This window comes from Meriones unguiculatus, chromosome 7 (assembly GCF_030254825.1).
Source record: "Meriones unguiculatus strain TT.TT164.6M chromosome 7, Bangor_MerUng_6.1, whole genome shotgun sequence".
NCBI classification, from domain to species: Eukaryota; Metazoa; Chordata; class Mammalia; order Rodentia; family Muridae; genus Meriones; species Meriones unguiculatus.
Genome location: NC_083355.1, coordinates 105663455 through 105686582, shown reverse-complemented (window position 1 = coordinate 105686582; position 23128 = coordinate 105663455). Strand labels below are relative to the sequence as shown.

Genomic DNA, 23128 nt, shown 5'->3' with positions numbered 1-23128 from the left:
AATTGCCTAAGATTCCAGCCACACCACAGTCTTAGCAGAACCATAAGATCATCTGAGAAGATATCATTTGCCTGGGGTATGTGCCATCTTTGGGAACAGCAACAACAAAAATAGCAATTTAACTAAATCAGAGAGGGAAGAAGGTAGCCTTGATGATCGAAGTAATGACTTTCCGATTTTATTCAAGGTTTTTTTTTTTGCTTGCTTGTTTTGTTTTTGTTTTCTGTGTTTCTTAATCCTGACTACGGAAAAGTAGGAACCCATTGCCTCAGAGGCAAATGAACGCTGGCTCAGAAGAGTCTGGGATGGTTCTCTGTTTCCACCAAGGGCAGAAACACTGTCTTCTTCTAGCACAGCGGTTCCCAGCCTTCCTAATGCTGTGGCCCTTTGTACCGCTCCTCATGTTGTGCAGACCCCCCATAAAGCTATTTCACTGCTCCTTCATAACTGTAATCTCGCTACTGTTATCAACTGTCATGTAAGTATCTGATATGCGGGACACCTGATTATGCAACCCCTATAAAAGGGTCCTCACGCCCCCAGGAGTCATGACCCACAGGTTGAGAAACACTGTTCTACAGCAATTCCAAACTTGCCAATGGCATTCTAGTTGTGAATAAGGCTCTCCATCCACTACAGGTTTGGGGCTGCAGGAGTGCTAAGTCACATGGCCAGTTACTGATTGCTGAAAGAGAGGTTTTGTCGCAGCCGTGGGAAAGTGAAGGACCTCTGGCTACTGCCTCTGCCTGTTGGGTGCTGCACATCCCTGTGTGCAATGCTGGTCTCCAGTCAGCGTGCAGGATGCCTGACTGCAAAGGCTCCATGCTGAAGGACGGAAGCAGCACCGCTGGGTGCTGATGACTCAGAAGTGTGGGTGGCACGGACACCAAGCTCTGCCCAAGAGGCACAGAGGAGACTGACTGATGAGGGAGGCGGATCTGGACGGTGTCCGGCCAGCAGGATGACTGCAGGACTCTGGATGAGCTAAGACTCCGGCAGCCATGGCATAAACCGCATCGAGGTGTGTCTCACTAGCACCAAACTGGGGACACTAATGTGACTTCTGACCTCCTCTCACAAGTTGTATTCTTCTCAGTGAACACTATAAGGTTATTATTGATACAGAAATCTTTAAGACATTTCTTAAGTGAGTACAGAGGGATTAATACTGCATGGTGATTTGTACCGATTATTGCACTGTTGACGTTCCACACACATACTTACGAGAGTGTGTGTGTAAAACTTCAACAAGAGTGCTTCAAGTGGGCTCATTCAGAGTTCAGATGCACAGTGCCACCACACGAAGCTGAGTCTGCACACGCATTGCTGTGCACGCGGCTCCTGAGCCAGCTGTTCAGAGAACAGTGCAAACTCCAGAAACTTAGGAAGCAGCATCGACCAATGGCTGTTTCCCTACAAGCTCACAGTGCAGCAAGGGAGTGATGACATTACCCTTCAAGAGTGGGCTATGCAAGGAGCCCAAGTTCCAGGAAGCTGTAGGGGGCAGACAAAAGAGTGGGTTCAGGGGCAGGTGCAAGGGCCAGAGATGGGGGGGGGCATGAAGCCTCTTTTTGATTGGATTAGGCCTGGCTAGAGGGGAGGAGCTAGTAAGAACCATGGGCTTTACAGGTTGGAATAAGTGCCAGGAGAGATGGCCTAGAGGCTCAGAGCACTTGCTGCTCTTCAGAGGACCCCGGTTTGACTCCCAGCAACTACACGATGGCTCATGATTGTGTGTAATTCCAGTTCCAGGGGAATGGACATCTTCTTCTGGCCTCCATGGACACCAGGGAAACTCTCAATGCACAGACATACATTCAGGCAAACACTCATACCCCCAAAAAATAGTAATTAAAAAGAAAATAAGAGCGTGCCAGCACCGAGAGGGAAGGGTGTGGCTTAAGCAGTCAGGGGTCACACAGCTGGAGGCACACAGGAGGCTGTGTTCCTGGCCTGAAGCTGGCGGGCAGCACTAGCCAACTTGTGGTCCATAAAGACCATCTGGCAGCAGGATGAGGCCAAGCTTGCAGATGGCCTCTGGGGGGGTGGAGGGTGGCCTGAAGACAGGAGCCTCAGGGAAGGAAGCAGAGGCTGATGTAGAGCAGCCGGCATGCCCTGGCCACAGCGGCTGCAGGGATGACCAGAGGTGACATTATCAAGCAGCGCTGAGCAGTTAGGAATGGCAAGAACCAGTGATTAAAAGATACAGAGAGAAAGAGCTGCCACGGGCATTTCTCCTGCTTCAAAGCAAGGAAGTGGGGTGACCAGTACACAGTAACTCATTAGCAATCAGACCGTCTGGCTAGTGTCCTTTAAATGATTAAGCTGATTTTGATGACATTTGCAAATGCCACATATCCTCAAGTACCTTCTGAATAATATAAGTGATAATCTATAATTTAAGAATTATGTTTTGTAAGACTCAGGGGCTCTGACAATTGGCTTGTGATGCCGACCGTCTTTCCACGTCCAGGTGGGACCCAGTCCGTTCCAGTCTAATCTCCGAAATTATGGCCCATCCTCACACCTCAGCCCGGCACAGAGCCCGTGCCCCCACCGGCCAGGATTCCTTATAGCTAGAAACTTCTCTGACCACGCTTATACTTATCATCGGCTCTGTACTTTGTATCTACCTATGTCCATGTGCCCTTGAGACTCCTGAGAATGAAGACCACAGCTTGTTTCTTTTTCTTTCTCCAGGGCCCTCCCATAGGGGAGGCCTATGGACCTGAGCTGGCATTGATGAGCTCGGCCCTGGGCCACTGAATGCTCAGCTCTGAGCACATTCCCTAGGTCAAGGATAGCTCGGAAGAGACTTTGCAAAAGCCAGCAACAAACGGCAAAGAAGAAAGGCATGGAATGTACTCCATCAGTTGAGGCAGTACTGAGAGACAAGTCTGACCTAGATTGAAGCCAGTCCCCACAACAGCAGCAAGTATCTGCGCACTGCAGTCTAGATTCACGAACTTGCACTTTACCAGAACCGTGATAGAAGCGAAAGATAGAGGGAACAGGCAGAAGACAGAGGCCTCGGGGCTAGACCCTGCTCTAGCTGTGGAACCTCAGGGACATCACTTCCTTGAAGCTGTGACACTGAAATCTAGCTGTAAGCAGCAAACGGATATCTACTCAGTAAGAAAGAGACGGAGCCCAAACCTTACGGCAGTGCTTAGAGTGGGCAGTTAGTTACTTCCTGAAACCCTCTGGGGCGGAAGACAGGTACAGACTGGCAAGTGGAGGGGAGAGGAGTAAGAGCGCTGCTCCCCAGAGGATGGGGAAGAGGGGGAAAGAGAGAGTGCCGCTGGGCGTGCTAAGAAAGTGGGTGCTTTGCAGCACGCTGTGAGACTGTGAATCCGTTGATGCTCATGGGCTGATTTAAGTCTATGGCCACGGTCATTGTACTGCCTTAGCTAAACCTAGTTCATCCCAAGCAGCTCACAGTAGACCTCTCCTAAAACTACAACAAGTGGTAAAAGGGGAGATGGGGGGAGGGATTAGACATCTCCCTGTGTGGGCAACCCTGACTGTACCCTGTCATTAGGAGTGTTCCTAGAGAGTGTGAGGTGGGTAGAAGAGGTCCCGGGGCTTCTGTACCTCAGAGAAATGAGAGTCTGGAAGCAGGATTCTAGTGTATAGTGAAGCATATGGCTTAGGCCACCTGGTCCCCACAGGCACGGCAGACACGTCATCTGGTATTTGGCCATGGAAGCTGTTTCCCGTTTCAAAGTTGCCAAGGAGCTGATGCTCTCAACATCTTAAGAGACCACTTCCAGCACGGTGCATTACTGGGTGCTCATGGCACCTGTGTCCTCAGCTAAACCCCAAACTCTCTGCTCTCCAGCTTTGCGAATGCCAATTCCTTTTCTGTTGTAATGCCTCTTCCGACCTCTCCCTATAGACCAGAGGGTGCAGAGGCACCTTTCCCTTCCCCACCACCCCCGGCCCCCAAAGTCCTGTGCTTGGCTGGACCACTCCTTTGATAACTTGTTTCCCATGGTATAAATCTTCACATCTTGCTTCACAGTATTTACTTCACATGGTTATTAACCTCACTTTTCAGCCTCTGGCCAGGTACCTCACGTTAAAACCATGGGTTTGGGATTAGAATCCTGACCTTGTTACCAGACCACGCTGGGTCCATATTGGGACCAGAGGAAGAGAAGAGAGAGGTCCCACTTAGAGCACGTGTGAGGGAGTGGGCAGGTGAAGTGTGACTCACAAATGCCGACGGGAGGAAAAGGACCCCAAGTTCGTAGGAGCGGATCATCAGCTGGGTGCCATTCTTCTCCAGTGCTCCCCAGGCAGCCTTGGACAGATTTGCACTGTGGAGACAAGGACACAGAAGGGGCTGTTTCAGTGTGGCATCTCAGTGGGGTCAGATGTGCACAGCTGCAAGGGCATTGGTCAAAAAATATATAGCCGCAATCATGTTGATTCGGTTTTGAGCACAACTGTGGTATTGAAAAGGAAATTTAGGCCCCACTGGGCTGTAATTCTCAGGACTTATCTCATTGCTAATTTGGGATAGCTTCACCCTCATCTGCATACCCCCAGAGCAGTTATTAAAATGATTATCTTCCTTAGAAGTATTTTTTTCCATGTCCAAACTCCCTTTTCTTTTTATAGTCCTGGTAGTGCTATGGCTTCTAGTTTTGTTGTACATAAAAGCAGCACTTAAGAAAGATCTGTGGGGCTGGAGGCCTGGCTCAGTGGTGAAGGGTGTGAGTGAGTGAGGCTCTTACAGAGGACCAGAGTTTGATTCCTAGCACCCACGTAGTTCCCGAGTGCCAGTAACACCAGATCCAAGGGATCCAATGCCCTCTTCTGGTCTCCAAGGGCACTGCAGTCATGTGCACACACCTACACACAGATACTTACACATTACTAAAACTAATAAAAATTAAAAAAAAAAAAAACTTTAAAAGAAAAAACAATATTATCATATACATGTAGCCACTTTCTATCTTTTTTGGGGGAAGGAACAATTAAAGCTGGTTTCTACTTTTGCTGAAAAGAAAGCAGCTCTGGGGCCACTAGCCTGGTACTTGCAGTCAGAAAGAAATGGCTCATTTAGAAACATGTTTAATATAGACAGAGTTGTGGGTATGGCTTAAAAAAAAATTTCCTAGCACAACAGGAGGAAGGAGACCTGAATAGACACAAAAGAAATGCCAAGATGCTGACTTCACAGAAGTGAGAGGAGCACAGCACTCCCTGGAGGCTGGGAAGGGGTGGGGCTTGGGGGGGGGCGCAGAGGAAGGCCAGTCAGCTGGTGTCAAAATGAATCCTAGAGCTCTACACAGCCAGAAACAACTTCTGCATTGTTTGCTTCTTTGCTTGTGGCTCACAGTTTAAGGGTACCTATTATGGCTATTATGGCTCGGCAGTGATACTGACTGCAGCTGTCGCTGCAGGACCACATGCAGCTGGATGTTGTAGCCCTAGTTCGGTGGCCGAGAGGGATGAACGATGGACCATGAGTGTGGACCACATTCGAGGTGGGTCTTCCCTATTCACTTAAACCTTCTGGAAACACCTTCACAGACAGACAGGTTGACAATCAAAATTAACCATCATAAAGTGTGTGTGTATAATTTGAGGATAACAGGAATGCAGGTGCTATAAAGGGGAAGATGGGGGAGGGAACTAACTAGAAAGAGGGTAGGGAGGAGAGCGGGTAATACAGAGGATAGATGAGATAACACTAAAACTGTTTGAAAAGCTATTGGGAAGCCTATTACTTTATAAGCTAGATATATTTCTCTCCCCAGACAAAAAGGATGTTCCTCAGGAGCCATAGATGATCTAACAAAAACTCCAGTACCAGGTAGGGAATATTTCCCTGCAAGTTGTTGGTCAGAAAGGTCCACAATACCTCCTAAACAATACAGGGGACAGCTGCTGCCCTTGGTTAATTCCCAGAATATGAAGGCAAAAGTCTATTGCTGAAGACACTATACAGTTCTGCCGTGGGACTTGGGGACTTGGAGTACTGGCCTGGAGGCCTCCACCTTGAGGCCCAGCACTTACAGTATCCGAGGGTGTTATGCAAGTGCCAAGGGGAAAGTAAACAGCAGCCCTACCCAGCAGTAAATCCTGAGAACTTCTCACACATTATAAAAAGGGCTAAATGACATGAGTTGAAGAAATTCAGGGATGAATGTTTGCAGAGATGGAAACAGTCTTTATTCTGCTTTGGTCACTATATACTGTATATAGTATTGCCCATAAATGTGTGCAACTTTAGAAAATTGCTCTGCTAATTATTCAGAGTAACCTACCTCATGGCCTTAAAAACAAACAAACAAACAAAACCAACTAGGTTTGCCTAAGTTCTACTTCTCCTTAAAGATGGATATTAGGAGCTGGCAGTGACAGCGCAGGTGTGTAACTGCTGAACTCTGGAGGTGGAGGTGGGGGATCAGGATCAGGAGTCCAGGGCTGGCTGGGGCTACAGGAGACCCTCCCTCTAAGAACATTTACCTGCCTTCTCAAGCAGTTGGAGCACACTGGGCATGGGGAGCCTTTCTGTGGTACAAGGTCATAGAGAAACAGAAGTAGAGAGGTATCACTTTAGGAAAACATTTAGGAAAGACAACCTGTCAGAAATAAATGGCACCTTCCACATGCTAAGGCAAATGTCTAATGGCTGAGGTCAAGGTTATCTTCTCAAAGCTTTTCTTACTTTCTAGATCTTCGCCTTCTGGGTAACTCCTGTGAATGTCGGCAACATGATACCCCGAGCCAAAGGTGCCCTTGGAAGGGCTTCTCATTCTTCCTGCATTAACTGTGTCCCCTCACATGTCACAGGTTGAGGGCTTATCCCCAGCAAGGGTAAATGGAAACCAGGGGACACTCTTACAAATGGCTCCCTCCTAGCCTGTTTCTGTACTTGCCTTCTAACCAAATTCCAAGTTATCTGCAGCCTTCAAAATCTATCCTGAATACTGGGAGACTTGAAAGACACTTGTAGGTTGTCTGGGTGACAAATCAACATTCCTTGAAATGTCATCTTTAATATTTTCTTACATTATGAGTAATGCTTTGAATCACTGGCACCCAGGGCAGCCAGGAAGACTGGGAATGTATTTCTAAGCTCTCATGCTGTCTGCTCTGGGTGTGGGTGGTATAGATAGGCAGAAAAAGCCACCAGTGTCTTCTACAGGGCAAAGTAATACCCTGAGGCTCATGCAAAGTTCGTGTGCTCCTGGGACGTGGAAAGCGTTCTAGCTGCTCTTTTCCGCTCATACCCAATGTCCACTCCTCCATCCTTCCGGCTTTTTTTTTTTCCTGCTTCTCTGTGGACCCAGCAACCTTTCTCCCACAGTCCCAGGTGCATTTATTCACTTTCACTGTATTTGAAAGGGAAGGATTACGTCATCCTTTGAGGGATGCAATTGTACAGAGTTGGATTTAGATGAGATTGGGGACATTCAGTGTGGTGTGGCTGTAGACAAGGGTAGATTGAGGATGTGTCAAGTGTTACTGTCTACCAGAAACCACCCAGGCTACTGATGAGGTAACAGTGAAAAAGAGCAAATTTTGAGGGACAGAGGTGTGTTAGTTAAAGCTCAATTAGGGCTAGAGAGTTAGAAGACTGCATCTAACAAAGGTGGATGTGCATGTTTTTTTTTTTTTTTCTTTTTCTAGAAATCTTGACTTCTTGCAGTTGTGGGAGCTGGTGAACACAGCATTGTAAGACACAGCTCTGTGAGCTTTGCCCTGATATGGGAGCTGGGAGTCTACCCGGAGCAGGTAAAATATGAGCAACACCCTAGAACCATGATCATGAATTAAGGCCATGAGCACACAAACTCCGGTCAGGTCATGTGGCCTCTAGCATTGGGTGAGTGTCTTAGAGAAGGCAGACCATATACCCCAGAACTAGGTGAACACACAGAGGACGGCCCAGGGGTCAGAGGAGCTTTGGAGGACTGCGGAAGGAAAGCAGGTTCAGCTGCTCCCTCATGCCAGCGGAGTGAGCTGGTGCACAGCGACACAGTAACAGACTGCGTTACCAAAATGACAGCTGTCTCTCGTTCAACCTGGAAACACCTCGGAGAATGTCTCGGGTTCATCCTAATCAGAAATATGACTTTATAAGAGGTCTAGGAACTGCCTTGGCCTCTTTCCACCACGTGAGAGTATGAGGAGAAGTTAGCTCTCTGCAACCTTAGAAGAAGACTTGATCTCATCTTTACCTGCCATCCCAGCCTCCAGAACTGGGAGAAACACTGCGGGGTTCAGAAGCCGCAGGTGGTGCTTACACAGCAGCCCGGACTGAACAACACACCAAGACGACACTGCTAAGGGAGTGAAGGGCAGTGCCTACAGGGGACATGGATAGTGATAATTGCTCCGCCTCAGCTTCTCAGCTGTGGCTGCTCACAAAAGGCTTCACCTTGGTCCACAATATACAAAATTCTGTATCAACTTTTGACAAATAAATATATACCGTCAACCCTAAGAAGGCCTAAATGAAATCTCAGGAGACTGCTTGTAAAGCACATATGGGATACACAAGGCACATATGGATGAGTGTGAAGAAGCCTGGAGAGGAAAGGAAGACAGAGCCTGAGAAAAGAACCCCGCAGCTGGAGCGGATGGTTTATCCCTACTTCCTATTAACAGTGACTCCCCAGGTCCGTATTCTCCTCTGCTTTGGGCTCTTGTCTCTACAGTGGGCATGTGTGGGGGAAGGGTGGCCTTTGAGACCCAACACTTTACCAGACCAGATTCTCCAAGCCACTGTCTGCACATCTACCTGGGGAGCTCCCCTGTCACCCCAAAGAGAAAAATTCCTAGTTTCCACTGAGAGCCTCAGACCAAGAGTACTTACTGGGTCACGATAATCTGCCGGAGACAGCTATTCAAGAGAAGGGACCCCATGAAGATGGCCTCAAGTCTACAACCTGCTCCATGGATCTTTCGGAGCCTAAACACTGGCGGTGGCAGGGGCAGTCATGGCCAGTATTAGCTTCAGCATCATTAGAGCTGCTGGCCGGGCTCACTGCTAGGTTTTTGTTAAAGATGGAGGCATCCTCCAGGGTGACTGCTGCTACGGGGACCTGTTGGCTGATGAAGCATCTCTCTGGATCTCAATTACGCAACAGTCTAGGCTGCAGCTTCACGAAGAAAAGGCAGGGCTTATACACTGAAGCTACCGCACCCCTGGGTGTGTCAGAGGTGGCGCATGGACACTTGCACAGACAAATGTCACACAGTGCTGACAGGGAATGCTGAGGAGCAGGCTGAGCAGCTGCAGTGGGAAGGGAATGGCAGACCACAGCCGCTGCTGCTGTCACCTGTTCTGAACGCCCCCAGTAGCACGCCTTCTGCAAACATACACAGGCACTGCATGCTGCCTTTTGTCATTGGCTCTGGGCTCCCTTGTACTGCCCTTCGGCTCTCTCTCTATGGACTGCAATAAAATGTCACATGGAAGAGGAAAAGAAAAAACCGTTTCACTGTAAGGGAAAAGAAAGGCTCACAGTGGATGATTCCTGCTATATTTCAGGGCACAGAAGAAGCTGGGATTCGGAGATTGTCAAATTTCCTTCGAAAACATCTTTTGTAGATTATCTCTCAAAGTACAAAACGGTGCTCTTGGGTCACTGAGAACACTGCATTCTAACAGACTACGTCTTCAACTAGGATTGCTCCGATGAGGAGCGGTGTTCCGTATTTTCAGCCACGTTTGTGCTTAATTCTGTGAAACTTGTGTTTTAAAAGCTCTTCTTCTATCAGTGGACTTGGGGAGGGACACGCATGCAGAGGGTGGAGGAAGGGAGGGGTTGGGACGGGAGGAGGGAGGGAACCACAGGGGGGTACAAAGTGAATAAAGTGTAATTAATAAAAAATTAAAAAAATATGCTCTTCTTTAAGGTTATCTGAATATGAAGTGTCTCTTAAAACAAAGCCCGTTTCCTGGGCTCATGGCGTCATTCAGGAGGTGAGGCACGGCTGGAACAAGACAGTCGTTAGGGGCAGGTCCTTTGGGCATCCCATCCCTGTGTCCTCTGTCTCCATGCGTGTCTGGTCCTCCCTATGCTAAGCCTCTGCCACATGCTGCCACCGCAATGCTCAGTCTTACCATGACCTTGGAACCACGCTGCCACGTCTGATACGGTGACCCCTCCAGTGAGCTGATTTTCTCAGGTGTTTGTTACACAGATGGAAAGTCTGACTAGTGGGTGCAGCGTGTTTTGGTTTATCGTTGCTGTAACAGATGGCCATAGTGTCTGTGCCTTTAAATAACAAATTTACTATATTATGTTCCTGTCGATGAGGAGTTTAAAATGGGTCACGCTGGGCTAAAATCTAGGTATTGGCAGGATTTTCCCCAGGAGTTTTTTTTCTTTTTTTTGTACTGGCTGGCCTGGAACTCACAGACATATTCCTGCCTCTGACTTCTGAATATTGGGATTTAAGATGTGTACCAGCTACTTAAATGTTGGTTGCCTCTCAGTTTCTTCATCTTTTAAGGCCGATTCCCTTCTGTTCAGTCACGCCCAAATATCTCAGGCATTATGGACTTATCTGCTTTCTGGGCTGATATTTTCAGCCAGTGTTTTGATGTAGCCTGTAACATGTTTCCAGTAAAGGCCCTAGTTTGGGACGCTGTACTGTAGAGCAGAGCTCCAAATGGCTCTGTCTCAGGTTTCTCATTCCATATCGATCTCCTATGGTTCTCAGAAAACATCCTTTCAAACAAAACCTCAAATAAGTACCATCACCTGGCATCTGAGACCCTCCAGAAAGGATTGGATCCATGCTTTTCAATTTTATTTCCTGTTCCTGCCTGCCACGGTTCTTCTGCTTCTGTCTGTACAATGTCGTATCTATCCCGCCCCCATGGATCTGCAAACGTCCTTTCTTTGTCCAGGATACCTTCCACTCTGCCCACTCTTACAAGCCTGAGCCCTTTCCTCCCCCGGAAGCTCCATCTCTTTCAGGAGCTGTCGGCTGCTCCTCCAGCCCCCAGATCTTTCCTAACACTGAGTCCTGAAGACGTCAGGCAGGCAAAAAACATGCACTTTATGCAGGAGAAGGGGCTGATTCACACAGCTGAGGAAAACTTGGGAGAGAACTAAGATGTAGTTAGAGGAGTAAAATACTTAAGTCAAAATCTGGAGAAAGAGTCTGCTGAGAGTTAAACACAAAATGCAAAGGACAGAAGGCTTAGCATACACAGACCTTGGGTCGCTCGTATTCTGACCACTGTCAGTGCTATCCTGCCAATCAGCAGCCTCCCTTGCAGTCAATACAGTGACACCCGTCTCCTAACACTGTGTGAGGAGGGGTCTGCCACGGAAGGTGTGTGAAGTCCCTAGCACATGAACGGTGCACAGTAATATTTGCTCTTAGCAGCATTGACACTTTGCTGGTTTATGGGCGGTGACTCTGACCCTTTCCTCTGGTGTGAGTCACTAACTGAGGGAACACCATGGGAGGTGGATCTTCCCGGGCTTTCTAGTCATACCGTTTTAGCATAAATGGGTCGAAACACCATTCACCAGAGTGCAACCCTGACGCCACAGCCACGGCAAGAGTCCCCAAGGCAGAAACACAACCAAGTTATAAGGCAGGACACACATGTAAGTCCCCTGCTGTTATTACAGAAGGTGGTAAGGAGCCAGCAACATAACAGCAGGGTGAAGACGAAATCAAGTCTGCACATGTTGAGCAATCTTAGGAGATAGCGCTTTCATGATGTGACAAAGAAATTCCAGCAGGAACGGAAAAATGAAGATCCCGCTGGCCTGTTTCCGCACAGACAAGTGTGAGCAGGGTGCTGCAGGAACGCTGCACACAGTGGGGGCTTTTGCAAGTCTACACTTTGACAAATCGCCAAGTGGATCCTCGTCAGTCTACTTGAAGACGCCACCTTGTTCCCCAGGCCCAGGCAAGCCACGATCCCCTAGCACAGCCTCTCACATACACAGTGAACTCCAAGCGGAGGCTTAGGCATTCTACGGGCACACCACTTTTGTTTTCCCACGGAACCGTCTATCCTTGATCCCACAGGTACGATTATAAGGACTTGAGAGGCCATCATATCAGCATCAAGGATTCAAAATGAGAAGGGGTCAAAATTCCTTCTAGCTGATGATATAGCTCAGTGAGAGAGTGCTTCCCTGGCAAGCATGGGCCCTACATTTAATTCAACCAACCAACCAACCAACCAACCAACCAACCAACCAACCAACCAACCAACCAAAAAACAAAAGACCAAATCAATAAAAAGCAAAACCAAACTCCACAGTTGGGGCTGGTAGATGGCTCAGTGGGTCAAGGCACTTTCCAAGAAAACTGACAACCTAAGTTTGATCCCTGGGATCCACACGGTGGAAGGAGAGGACTCCCTAAGTTAACCTTTGACCGCACACATGCGTGTACATAAATAAGTAAGTGTAATGAGAAAACTGACCTCTGCAGACAAAGGCAATGGCCTCATTAAAAAAAAAAAAAGCTTTTCAAATTGTAGTCAGAATTGGTATTAAGGCGCCATATCAAAAAATTTAAACATGCCATGAATCACAACCAATGTGATAACCAAATGCTGCTTAGTATTTCGTCATCTGCTTAAATGGTCCATTGTTCTGATGGACCTCTCATGGTGGGGAAGCTATAAATATGACAAACTGTGAAGAGCGTATTTGGAGTTAACACCTTCTGCTCATTGGCTGCAATGGTGAATGGATGCGATTGCCTAGGCAAAGGAAACTATGACGAAGAGTATACAGGAAAGATTGGGAAAGGTTTCATTCCTTTATAGAACTGTGAAATTTTCTTAGGATAGGTCCTGGGAAATGAAATATTTTAATCATACTTTCAAAGTTTCCTTCCTTCCTCCCTCCCTCCTTCCTTTCTAGCCCGGAGAATTCTTTGTTTATAGGGAGCATTTTAACAAACAAAAAACTATTGTCTCCAGAGGAGGCAGAAACTGCCTGTGCTCATCTCCCTTTGTCCACTGTTGTGGCCTTGGAAAGAAGTTTTCAGAACTCATGGCGTTCCAGGGAACACAGTGTGCACAGCACAGATGGAGCCCCACTCTTGGTTGGGCAGCGGGAAACAGGCAGACAGGGACTCTCTCTTCTGGCTGCTGCTCCTAGGCTGTTTGTTTAGCCAGCAATGACCAACAAGACCAGTGCATGGCTTGGCACTGTGTTAACTGACCTTCCAGGCCTGACACCCTCTGAAGGCCCTGAGTTTACGAAGCCTGGTACCTCAGCTCAGTTTCTAGGTCCCAGAATGGCAGTCTGCTGGGACTCTTCCTTATACCTTTGGAGCTTTATAATGAATAGCACCAAGAATTTCTGCTCTAGAGAAGAGACTAGGTTCCCACTGATACCCTGTGAGACAGCTTGAGAAACAGCCTTCTTGGGGCTTGTATCCAGCTCAGAGCCTGACAACATCCGTAACTGTGACAGGACTGTGTTCACCTCACGGGCAATGCGCTCCTTCCTTGCTGCTCCTAGCCTGCTACCACTCTGACCCTCTGTCCTAGTCCATGCGAATGACTTCCTCATCTTACCCAGCCTGCACTGACATGTACGGTTCCATCCTTGGGAGTCTGTATCTGTCTCAGGAGGACTTCCTGACTCCACATTCTAGTCTAGCCCATCAACATGGACACACGAACTCCAGAAAAAAAAAAAAAAAAAAAAAAGAGTATCATATGGAGGGGAAAAAAAAGACAGAAGAAGATCCAGTTCAACCAATAAGATGAACAGCCTAAACTCTGTGCCTGTTTCCATACCGACAGACAGGTGTAATGACACCTAGGCCATTTAGAGCTCAGAAAGCTGACAGAGCTATTTCTCACAGACGGTATGGCAGTTACAATAACTGTGAACAGTAGACACTCTCAGTATTATTAGCTGGTTCACCTGGCTCCCTTGTTTGAAAACCTTCGATGATCCCCATCTGCAAAGTCTGAAATAAAATCTCTTGCCTGTCCCCAAAGCTGCTCCCACAACTTTCCAGCTTCTTTCCCACTCTATACAACACTCTTTGCCAACCCATGGTCCTCTCTGCCCCCACTGTGACCCAGCACCTTCTGGTTCATTACTTCCTCCACCTAAAGCAGCCCTGAAGCCTGTTGCTGGCCACATCTATCAGAGTAACAAACAACTTGAGACAATTAACTTAAAGAGAGAATCAATCTATTTTGGCTCCCAGGTTTGGGGGTCTTACTCACCCTACTGTTGCCCTTCAGGCTTTGTGTCCTGCCTGTGTTCATTCATTCAAACGTCTACTGGATATCTGCTCAGTGCCAGGCTTTGTTGAGGTCTGATGCCAAGAACTTCAGAGTACTCTTAAAACATTTTAGCATGCTCACTCAATTCCCATTTGCTAGTCACTTCCTGGCAGCTGAGTATCGAAGTTCTCTGGCTTCTAACCATACAGTCTGTTCATACCAAACTCAGCCACATGATGCAAAAGCAAAAGCCACCTCCAGCTTGAGCCATCTGGCTGGTTCTCTTGTCCAGCACTGTTAAGCATCCTATGATTGCTCAGCCTTTTACTCACCCCTTCTGCCATTTGCAAGCACACTTTTCATACCTACTTGGGCTATCATGCTGGTTGTGTGGGCCTTGAGATTGGATAATGATAGCTGATCTGTGACTAGTGATCAGGCTGTGGGGGAGGAGTTCAGGATGTGTGCTTAGGCTATAGCAGTTGGGGCATCCATAGGGATACTGACTGACAGCAGCAGGGAGGTTGGGTAGGTGAGACAGATAATTTCCACAGGGAAAAATTGCATGAAGCTTCAGGAGGGGATTTGATAAGCAGTAGGATCTGGCTAAGTGTGACCCAAATATCCATGTGCTAAAGATTTGGGGGGGGGGCCTTGCGTGAGGCATTTTAGTCATTGGATACAGGCCCCTGAAGGAAATTCTGGGGCTCTCACCTCTCTTCTCCCCTTTGCTTCCTGAATACGAAGGAAGTGGTTTTGCTGCTGTAAGTACTCACTATTGTGATGTGCTATTACACTGTAGGCTCAAAGACTACACTGCCATCTGACTTGCTTAGCACAGGCCATAAGCTACAGCCATCGTGGAAGCATTTTGCGTTGGTGGTGGCGGTACTGGAGAATGAAACGAGGGCCTCACACATAAAGGGCACTGAGCAATATCCCCAGCCTACTTTGTCGCCTTTTTTTCATTTTGAGGCAGGGTTTCACAAAGTTGCCCACATTGGCCTTGAACCTGAAATCTTCCCCCTCCAGCCTCTTGAGTAGCTAAGATTATAGACCCGTGTCTGGCTAGGTCAGAAATTAAAATCAAGCTAGGCAGGAAGCTAGCGCACACTGGGCATCAGGCTTGGAGAGAGATCAGTGAGGTCTGGTCCAGTAACGGCAGGAACAGAAGGGAGGAGGGAAATGGGGTTTGCTGCTGCTTCACCAAGCCAGGGGCTGCAGGAGTCTGAGCTGAGCTCTCCACAGTGCCTCAGTCAGCAGTGCCATCTCAGGGCATACTTCAGCGGGATGATTCTAACTAGACCCAAGTCCCTGGTCCACATCTGTCTTGTGCATCATCCATAACCAAAGCTCATGCACAAAATATTTACGATGGATTATTTGGGCCTGAATTTCATGTTTCCCTGTCTTTCACACTTGGGTCATCAGGCACACACCATTTACATTCTCTATGCTTTTTTCTCCCTCACAACCCTAAAGCGAGAATAAGATCAGTACCCAGTTCTTGAGAGACTTAGAGTTAGCATTAAAAACATATAATAAATGCTATACAAGGCACAGCTAATACACACAAACACACACGCATTTCTTTTTTTACTTTTTTCTGAAGGGCAGTCCTTGGTGGGGAACTAACAGGCACACCTCCTGACCAGGAATGCCAGCACACAAAGGGCCTCCAGGCTCTAGGAGATAGTCTCAAACATTTTCCCACCAGGGATAGATGTTTCTGGAGGCTGGCTCACACGCATATGAACAAAGAAATGCTGTCTTTGCTCTGCTTGTACCAGGATGCAAGTGAAGGTGGTCAGTGGCCTTGAATCATCTCTAAAGTACAAAAGAAATCGTTTGCAGACTGTAGGGCTGATAACATCTTTTGTAACAAAGTACAAAAGGCGTACCAAAGAGTCCTGGTTATCTTGGGGGCACCAGGCAACCCAGTCTTCTCTATAACATCTACAAGTGTTCTTTTGTGTGATCCAATTTGATGTCCTCCAAATACCACAGACAAAAGAAGGGGGAAAAAAATCCCCACGGCTTCACACTCTAAGGAGCAGACAGCAGGGAAGAGCATTATAGAATGATAGTGCAACGCAGAGGAGGAGAATGTCTTTTATGTTTCTCCAAAAAGCCAACAGCGATTTTGTAGTCAAGCACTTGTCTCGTTTTTTCTGAGTGGCAGCACCAACATTTCTGCCCAATCTCTATCAAACAGTGCCTGTCAGTTGCTAGGCAACCATAATAGTGCTCCAGCTAGTGTTAGAAACCACCTTATTTCTTGCCTCCCACAATGCATAGCTTCCATAATTGTTCTCATCGGGTTTGCTAACTACACCAAGGCCCAATCTTTTAGTCAAGGGTTCTTCTAAAGCTCGGCCTCTTGCTTACTTGATGCTGCAGTAAAAATCTGATGACTGTATCTGTCGTCACGTAGTGGTAACTTCTTTAACAAAAGAATGCTCATTTCAAAACGATGCTGATTTCATGGGAAGATCTGCCATAGAAGCGAACAGCCAGACAAAAGAGAAAATAGCTAGCCTAATGTCCACCTGGCTAAACTGCCAGTCGTGAGTTTCTGAAACGTAAGGTATCTGGTGGAAAGGTATCTTTGTTTGTTTTCGAGACAGGGTTTCTCTGTGTGGCTCTGGACGCCCTTGAACTAGTTCTGTAGACTAGGCTGCACTTGAACTCCAGATCTGCCTGCCTCTGTCTCCCGAGTGCTGGCACTACAGGCTCGCACAAAGCGCTTGTCTTTAAGTTGGATAATTCTCATCAATTATCAGATTAGACTAAAATTGAGCTTTTTAAAATGTAGTCTACAGACAAGTCTTCAACAATGATTTATTTGTGTGTACATTATACATGTGCAGAAGCTCTGCACATTGGATCCTGTGGAACTGGAATTACTGGCAATTGTGAGCAACCGAGTCAGGTGCTGAGAACTGAAGGCTGGTCCCCCACAAGAGCAGCAAGCACTCTTTACCATTGAGCTATCTCTCTAGTCCCCACAAACAAGTCTTTAAATCACATACTGTATTTTAATGTGTTCTATATGCAAACCAGAGAACAGTTTTAGACACTGACTTCATGAATGTAAAGAGGCCTAACCAACTAATATTAAACTATATTATATGGCTTAATGGACAATATCCTCATATATTTTCTATCATTATCCTCAGAACATTCCATTAAATCAGATAAAAAGCTCATATTGTAAATGGGTTTTTTGAGTCTGGTGTGGTGGCACAAGCCTTTAATCCCAGCACTCAGGGAGGCAGAGGTAGGTAGTTAGGTGGATTGCTGTGAGGCAAGGCCAGCCTGGTCTACAAGTGAGTTCAGGACAGCCAAGGCTACACAGGGAAATACTGTCTCGGGAAAACAACAATAACAGCAAAAACGAAACACAAAACAAAACAAAACTCAAGTGGGTTTTTCCAAAATTTAAATGGCAAAGCTAGTAAATGGAAATCCAAATTAGGACTCTGATCTTTGGATCTTGTCTCGGGTTATTTCTTCAAATTATATGGTCAGATTAAATCACATTCTGAGGGTATCAGGCTTGAACAGGATGTTGAGATTGAAGCTATTACATGCCCAGGCAACTAAAGGTAATGGTTTCAGGATGAAAAGTACAGTGGCTAGGGTGGAGGGATAGGAATGGAGGACAACCTCCCTATACTCCACTTTTTTTTATTGTATACTTTATTATATTTTGTTTTTTGTAATTCATATTTATTAGATTGTAAAACTGTAAAAAGGAAAATAGCTTTTAAAGGATTCTTAAATCCAGTGATACCCTGCACAATGACATTTCAGTAAACACAGAATCATGAGTGGTGGTGGCCCATGATAATATCCTACAGCCCCCAATCCATACCGTCTAGTTACAGTCATGCTGAAGTTGATGAAAGTGAAGCTACTGCGCTGCCAGCCATAGAAAGTTTCTAGCACATACAATGACATACACTGTAGACAATAACTGACAACAGTAACAAATGCCCACGTTACAGGTATATGTATTTACTATGCTATACTTTTACCCTTGGAGTACACTGTTAATTAAAAAAAAAAGAAAAGGAATATGCTGTGTTCAATGACAGCTGTCTCACACATCTGTGCTCATATGATTGCATCAAGAGGCCATGTTGAACCTTGGCACGGTGGTGCTGAGACGGGAGGCCTGCAAATTCCAAGTCTAGCCTAGACAACTTAGAAAGACCCTACATCAAACTAAAATATAATTTAAAAAAAAATGGGGCTGGAGAGATGGCTTGGCAGTGAAGAGCGCTGGCTGTTCTTCCGGATACCCCAGGCTGGACCTAGCACCCACATGGTGGCTCACGGCCCTCCAATTCCAGTTTCAGGAAATCCGACAGGCTCGTCCGGCCTCCAAGGGCACTGCGTGCCCATGGTGCAACTTTACATTTAGTTACATTCCAACACCCACACACATAAAATAATATATTCTTAAAAGAGGGTGGGTGGGTGGGAATGTGCAGCTTGTCTAAAACTCTTTGTTTTGTAGAAAACAAAACCCCCAAGGCCAGGAGGCTAATGCCCTCACTTACCGTTGGCTGGGAAATGCCAGGTCATTAAGATATGGCAGTAAACACCATAGCAAAGCACATCATTTTTGTAGATTAGAAACAGAGATCTTTTGAGATCCTGCTAACCTTTTATAAGACTATCGTTTTTATCAATTCTATGCACTTTAGCAAATACTTTGAGTAAATACTAATACTGCTCTATTAGTATTAATAGCATTAATAACACACGATTTTTATGTTAGCTCAAGTTGAGTCTATTAAAGCCCTATCTTCTTCTAAAGACTCCTTTTCTCTGTAAAGGAAAAGCCTTAGCTTTAATTGTGTGTAATAGGGTAAGTGGGAGGGAGGTTATGTGCACATGAGAGCAAGTGCCCCCAGAGTCCAGAAGAGGACATTTAATCCCTGGAGCTGGAGTTACAAGTGGTTGTGAGCCACCAACATGGGCGCTGAGAACCAATCCTGCGTCCTCCACTAAGAGCTGTACGTGATGTTACCCATTGAGCCATCTCTTCGGAATAAACTGTCTTCTCAAAGCACATCTGGATGCCAGCCAATTCAAATGATATCATTTCCTGATGGATAACTGTTTCTCATAGGCCTGTGACTAATAAAGCCTCAGGAACTTCAGGAGAACTTCCAGGCACTTCTGCCCCTAACGTGGAAAAAGGTGGCCACAAGCTGCTTGCTCTCTGCCCGCTGTCCCTTCCCTGACTCGACAGCACTCTTCGCTGCTGCCTCTCAAATGCCACAGCCTGTTTGTGTCCACTCTTGCCCTGCTCTCCTTCAGCCATCCAGACACAGGGAACCTATCTCACTTTCAGCTCTCAGTTTGAAGGTCACTGAAACAAGGCTTCCCTGACCCTCCCACTTCAGAAGCAGCACATACCTAGGCCCGCACCATCCTATGTACAGAATGTGGATGACAGAGCCCTACTGGTCAGCCTTCTCTGTGCTTACTGACTAAATGTAAGGACTACATACCAGCTCAAATTTACAGGCAAATTAAGCCAACTTGTAAGAAATGTTTTTCTTCCTAATTCATTTATTCTGACAGCAAAACTTGATCTTCTTACTCACTGAACAGCAAGAGTTGCCACTTCTGAAACTATTACCATGGACACTGGTGTAGACAGCATCAGGGACGGTAACGGACTGCACATGCATCATGCATCTTCTTCTACTTCACCTGGTTCTGAAGATGTCAAATGAAGGCCAGGGTGCCTAAATCACCATTCCGCCTCACTCTTCTCATCGTACTCATCCCCACTTGACCGTGTGAATAAACCCGCATGCTCTTTATGTAACTCCCACCACCAGAATCAGGTCAGTTGCTGTTTATTATTGTATTCCCAGCACTGAGCAAGAAATCGACAGATACACTGGATAACTGGCTAAGAACAATGTCTAGAATGAATGGATAACTAATCCTTTTTAATGCAGAAGTGAGATTATTACACACGGCCAGTGGCTCTTCAACCAGGATGGACAGCTTGGTTGGCCATGGAACACTTGAAAAACCTCGACTTCTTTTTTTTTTTTTTACTAATTTTTATTTTTTATATTACTCACAGGTTATTTACTTTGTATTCCAGCCGTAGGCCCCTTCCTCATTCCCTCACAATCCCCCCCTTCCTCCCTCATTTCCTCCCTGCCCCTTTCCAAGTCCACTGCTAGGGGAGGTCCTCCTTCCCTTCCATCTGACCCTAGCTTATCAGGTGTCTTCAGGACTGGCTGCAATGTCCTCCTCTGTGGCCTAGCAAGACTGCTCTTCTCAAGAGCTAGCCATTGAGTTCAATTGCATTCATGTCAGAAATAGTCCCTGTTCCCCTTACTAGGGAACCCACTTGGATACTGAGCTACCATGGGCTACATCTGAGCAGCGGTTCTAACCCAGATGTCCATCAACAGAGGAATGGATACAGAAATTGTGATACTTTTACACAATGGAATACTACTCAGCTATTAAAAACAAGGAAATCATGAAATTTGCAGAGAAATGGTGGGATCTAGAAAAGATCATCCTGAGTGAGGTATCCCAGGAGCAGAAAGACACACATGGTATATACTCACTTATAAGTGGATACTAGACCTATAAGATAGGATAAACATACTAAAATTTTTACACCTAAAGAAGATAAACAAGAAAGAGGACCTGGGGTAAGATGATCAATCCTCACTTAGAAAGACAAATGGGATGGATAATGGAAGTAGAAGAAAACAAGTAACAGGACAGGAGCCTACCACAGAGGGCCTCTGAAAGACTCTACCTAGCAGTGTATCAAAGCAGATGCTGAGACTCATAACCAAACCTTGGGCCGAATGCAGGGAATCGTATGAAAGAAGAAGGAGTTAGGACAGGAGCTCCACAAGGACCAAATATATCTGAGCACAGGGGTCTTTTATGAGACTGTTTCTCCAAACAAGGACCATGTATGGATATAACTTTTTTTTTTTTTTTTTTTTTTTGAGCCAGGGTCTTGCCTTATAGCCTAGGCTGGCCTTGACCTCATGGTGATCCTGGTGCTCCAGACCCTGGAGGACTGGACTTGCGGATGCATGCCACCATACCTGGCTATGAGAAATCATCTTGGTGTGTATTTCCCGGATGCTCCTCAGCACCAGGAATCAGCCTGCTCTACTTGCTCCCAGAAAAGTCACAAAGCCTTTGGTATCAATGATGAGCACAAGAGAGAATCAAACCAAACTTAAAACCTCACCAAAAATAACAACCACTACCACAGCAAAACCGCAAACCTCTGTAGACAACGAGCAATCCCACTTGAAGGTCTCACTACAGTAAGCAAGTACACAATCAGGTTTATTTTTATGTGTGCTCGGGATGGAACCCAGGACCTCACCTATGCTATATAAGGGCTTTACCAGTGAGCTAGCTCTGCAATCAAATCTGACATCTTCCTGTAGCCATCTCTTCATTTCTAAAGTGTCTATAATGATGTCAACAATGAACTCTATCTGCCTGCAACCATATTCCTGGCGGAGGGAGTCATCTCTGAGGCTTCTCTCCTAGCTGACTATGCATCTAGTCTAGGCATTAGACTCATTAGTCTAGCCATTACCACCTCAGCTCCACCTTCACGGATTAACCTTATTAAGCAATCTGTCCTGAGCATCTTCTTCTGCATGTCAGGCTCCCCGCCAGGAGCTGGGAGAAGAATCTCCCTATGCAGAATAGTCAGGAAGGCATCACAGGATCAAACAACACGCTTGGTTAGTCTCTTTCGTTTAACTGTAAATTCCACAGGAGTGAGAAGCAGCTCAGCTCAGCTTTCCTCTGCTCCCACAGCACCACGTGGGCAATGCAGATCTGCTGAGTGCCTGGTGTAGCTGCCTGAATGCTACAGCTTTACTTCTCATCCTGAAGAGGCCCATGCCGTCCCAAAACACTCTGAGATGAACAAAAGAGACAAGTGAGGCTGCTTAGTAAGGGCCCATTCTCTCTCTTGTCCCTTCCTTCATACACTTGCTGTTTCTTCTGGGCCTGACATTTTGGCAGTGATCACCCAGATGAATCAAGGATCTGATGACGGGTTCTGAGGTTTCCACAGTTCTTGTCACACTGTGAATTTACACACTGAGGGGCTACTGTCAAGAGCGATTAGCACAGTTTTGCTAACAGCAGCTGCTGCTTCCCATGCTTACAATGAATAGGTACTGTTACTTCAGACTCTGGCTTCTTTAATGACACTTGTCATTTGCTGGCCACTGTTGACAGGTGCTTGTATAACTCATCTCTCCACCACACTGCCAGGGCACTTTTGCGCCTTGGCTTTGTGTTTCAGAAAATGTGTTTGGTGAGGTTCATTGACTCACAAAGTCTAAGAGTTTGAGTTGAAGTGGTAGGCTTGGCTCTATAGCCGTGTGTCACCAGGTCAACCTGTTTCCTTGAAGGAGATTTTGAAGTATGCTTTACAGAGTCGTCCTCCCTCCCCCCATAGCTTGTTTCTACCAGCTCTTCCCCATGAACAGCACAGGCTCTGTAGACTGCCCAACTCAGCTGCCCACAGCCACTCTCTCCTAACCACCCACTCTCCACTCAGCAGCCTGACCTAGCTTTCAACACTTATTAGATGATATCACCGCACTTCAGGGCCTCCTGTGATCCGGCTCAGCTCTGCATATCAGCACAGGAGGAGCTCAACATTCTACACTTTCTCCAGCTTGATAGCCTTTTTGAGCTGTTCCTTTTGACCAGTATGTTCTTCCTTCCTTGGGCTGGTGCGTTGTCCTTAGTCAGTGTCAGCATGAACATGGCCTCCTAAGGCTACTTTCTCTGACCCTTTCAGACATTCTCCAAACACATCTCATGTGTTACAGGCCTGATCAGATTCTCTCTCTCTTTTTCTGTCTCTGTCTCTCT

At 46.6% G+C, this 23128-nt stretch overlaps 1 protein-coding gene across 2 annotated transcripts in view; it reads right to left on the bottom strand.

Annotated features, from left to right (window-relative positions):
- Tdp1 (tyrosyl-DNA phosphodiesterase 1) overlaps window positions 1–23128 on the bottom strand; it is a 76997-nt gene that overhangs the window by 15005 nt on the left and 38864 nt on the right. For both annotated transcript variants that reach the window (XM_021656662.2, XM_060388032.1), the window contains one exon: window positions 4220–4322. In XM_021656662.2, the coding sequence (XP_021512337.1) occupies window positions 4220–4322 (103 nt within the window). The remainder of the gene's footprint in view (window positions 1–4219; window positions 4323–23128) is intronic.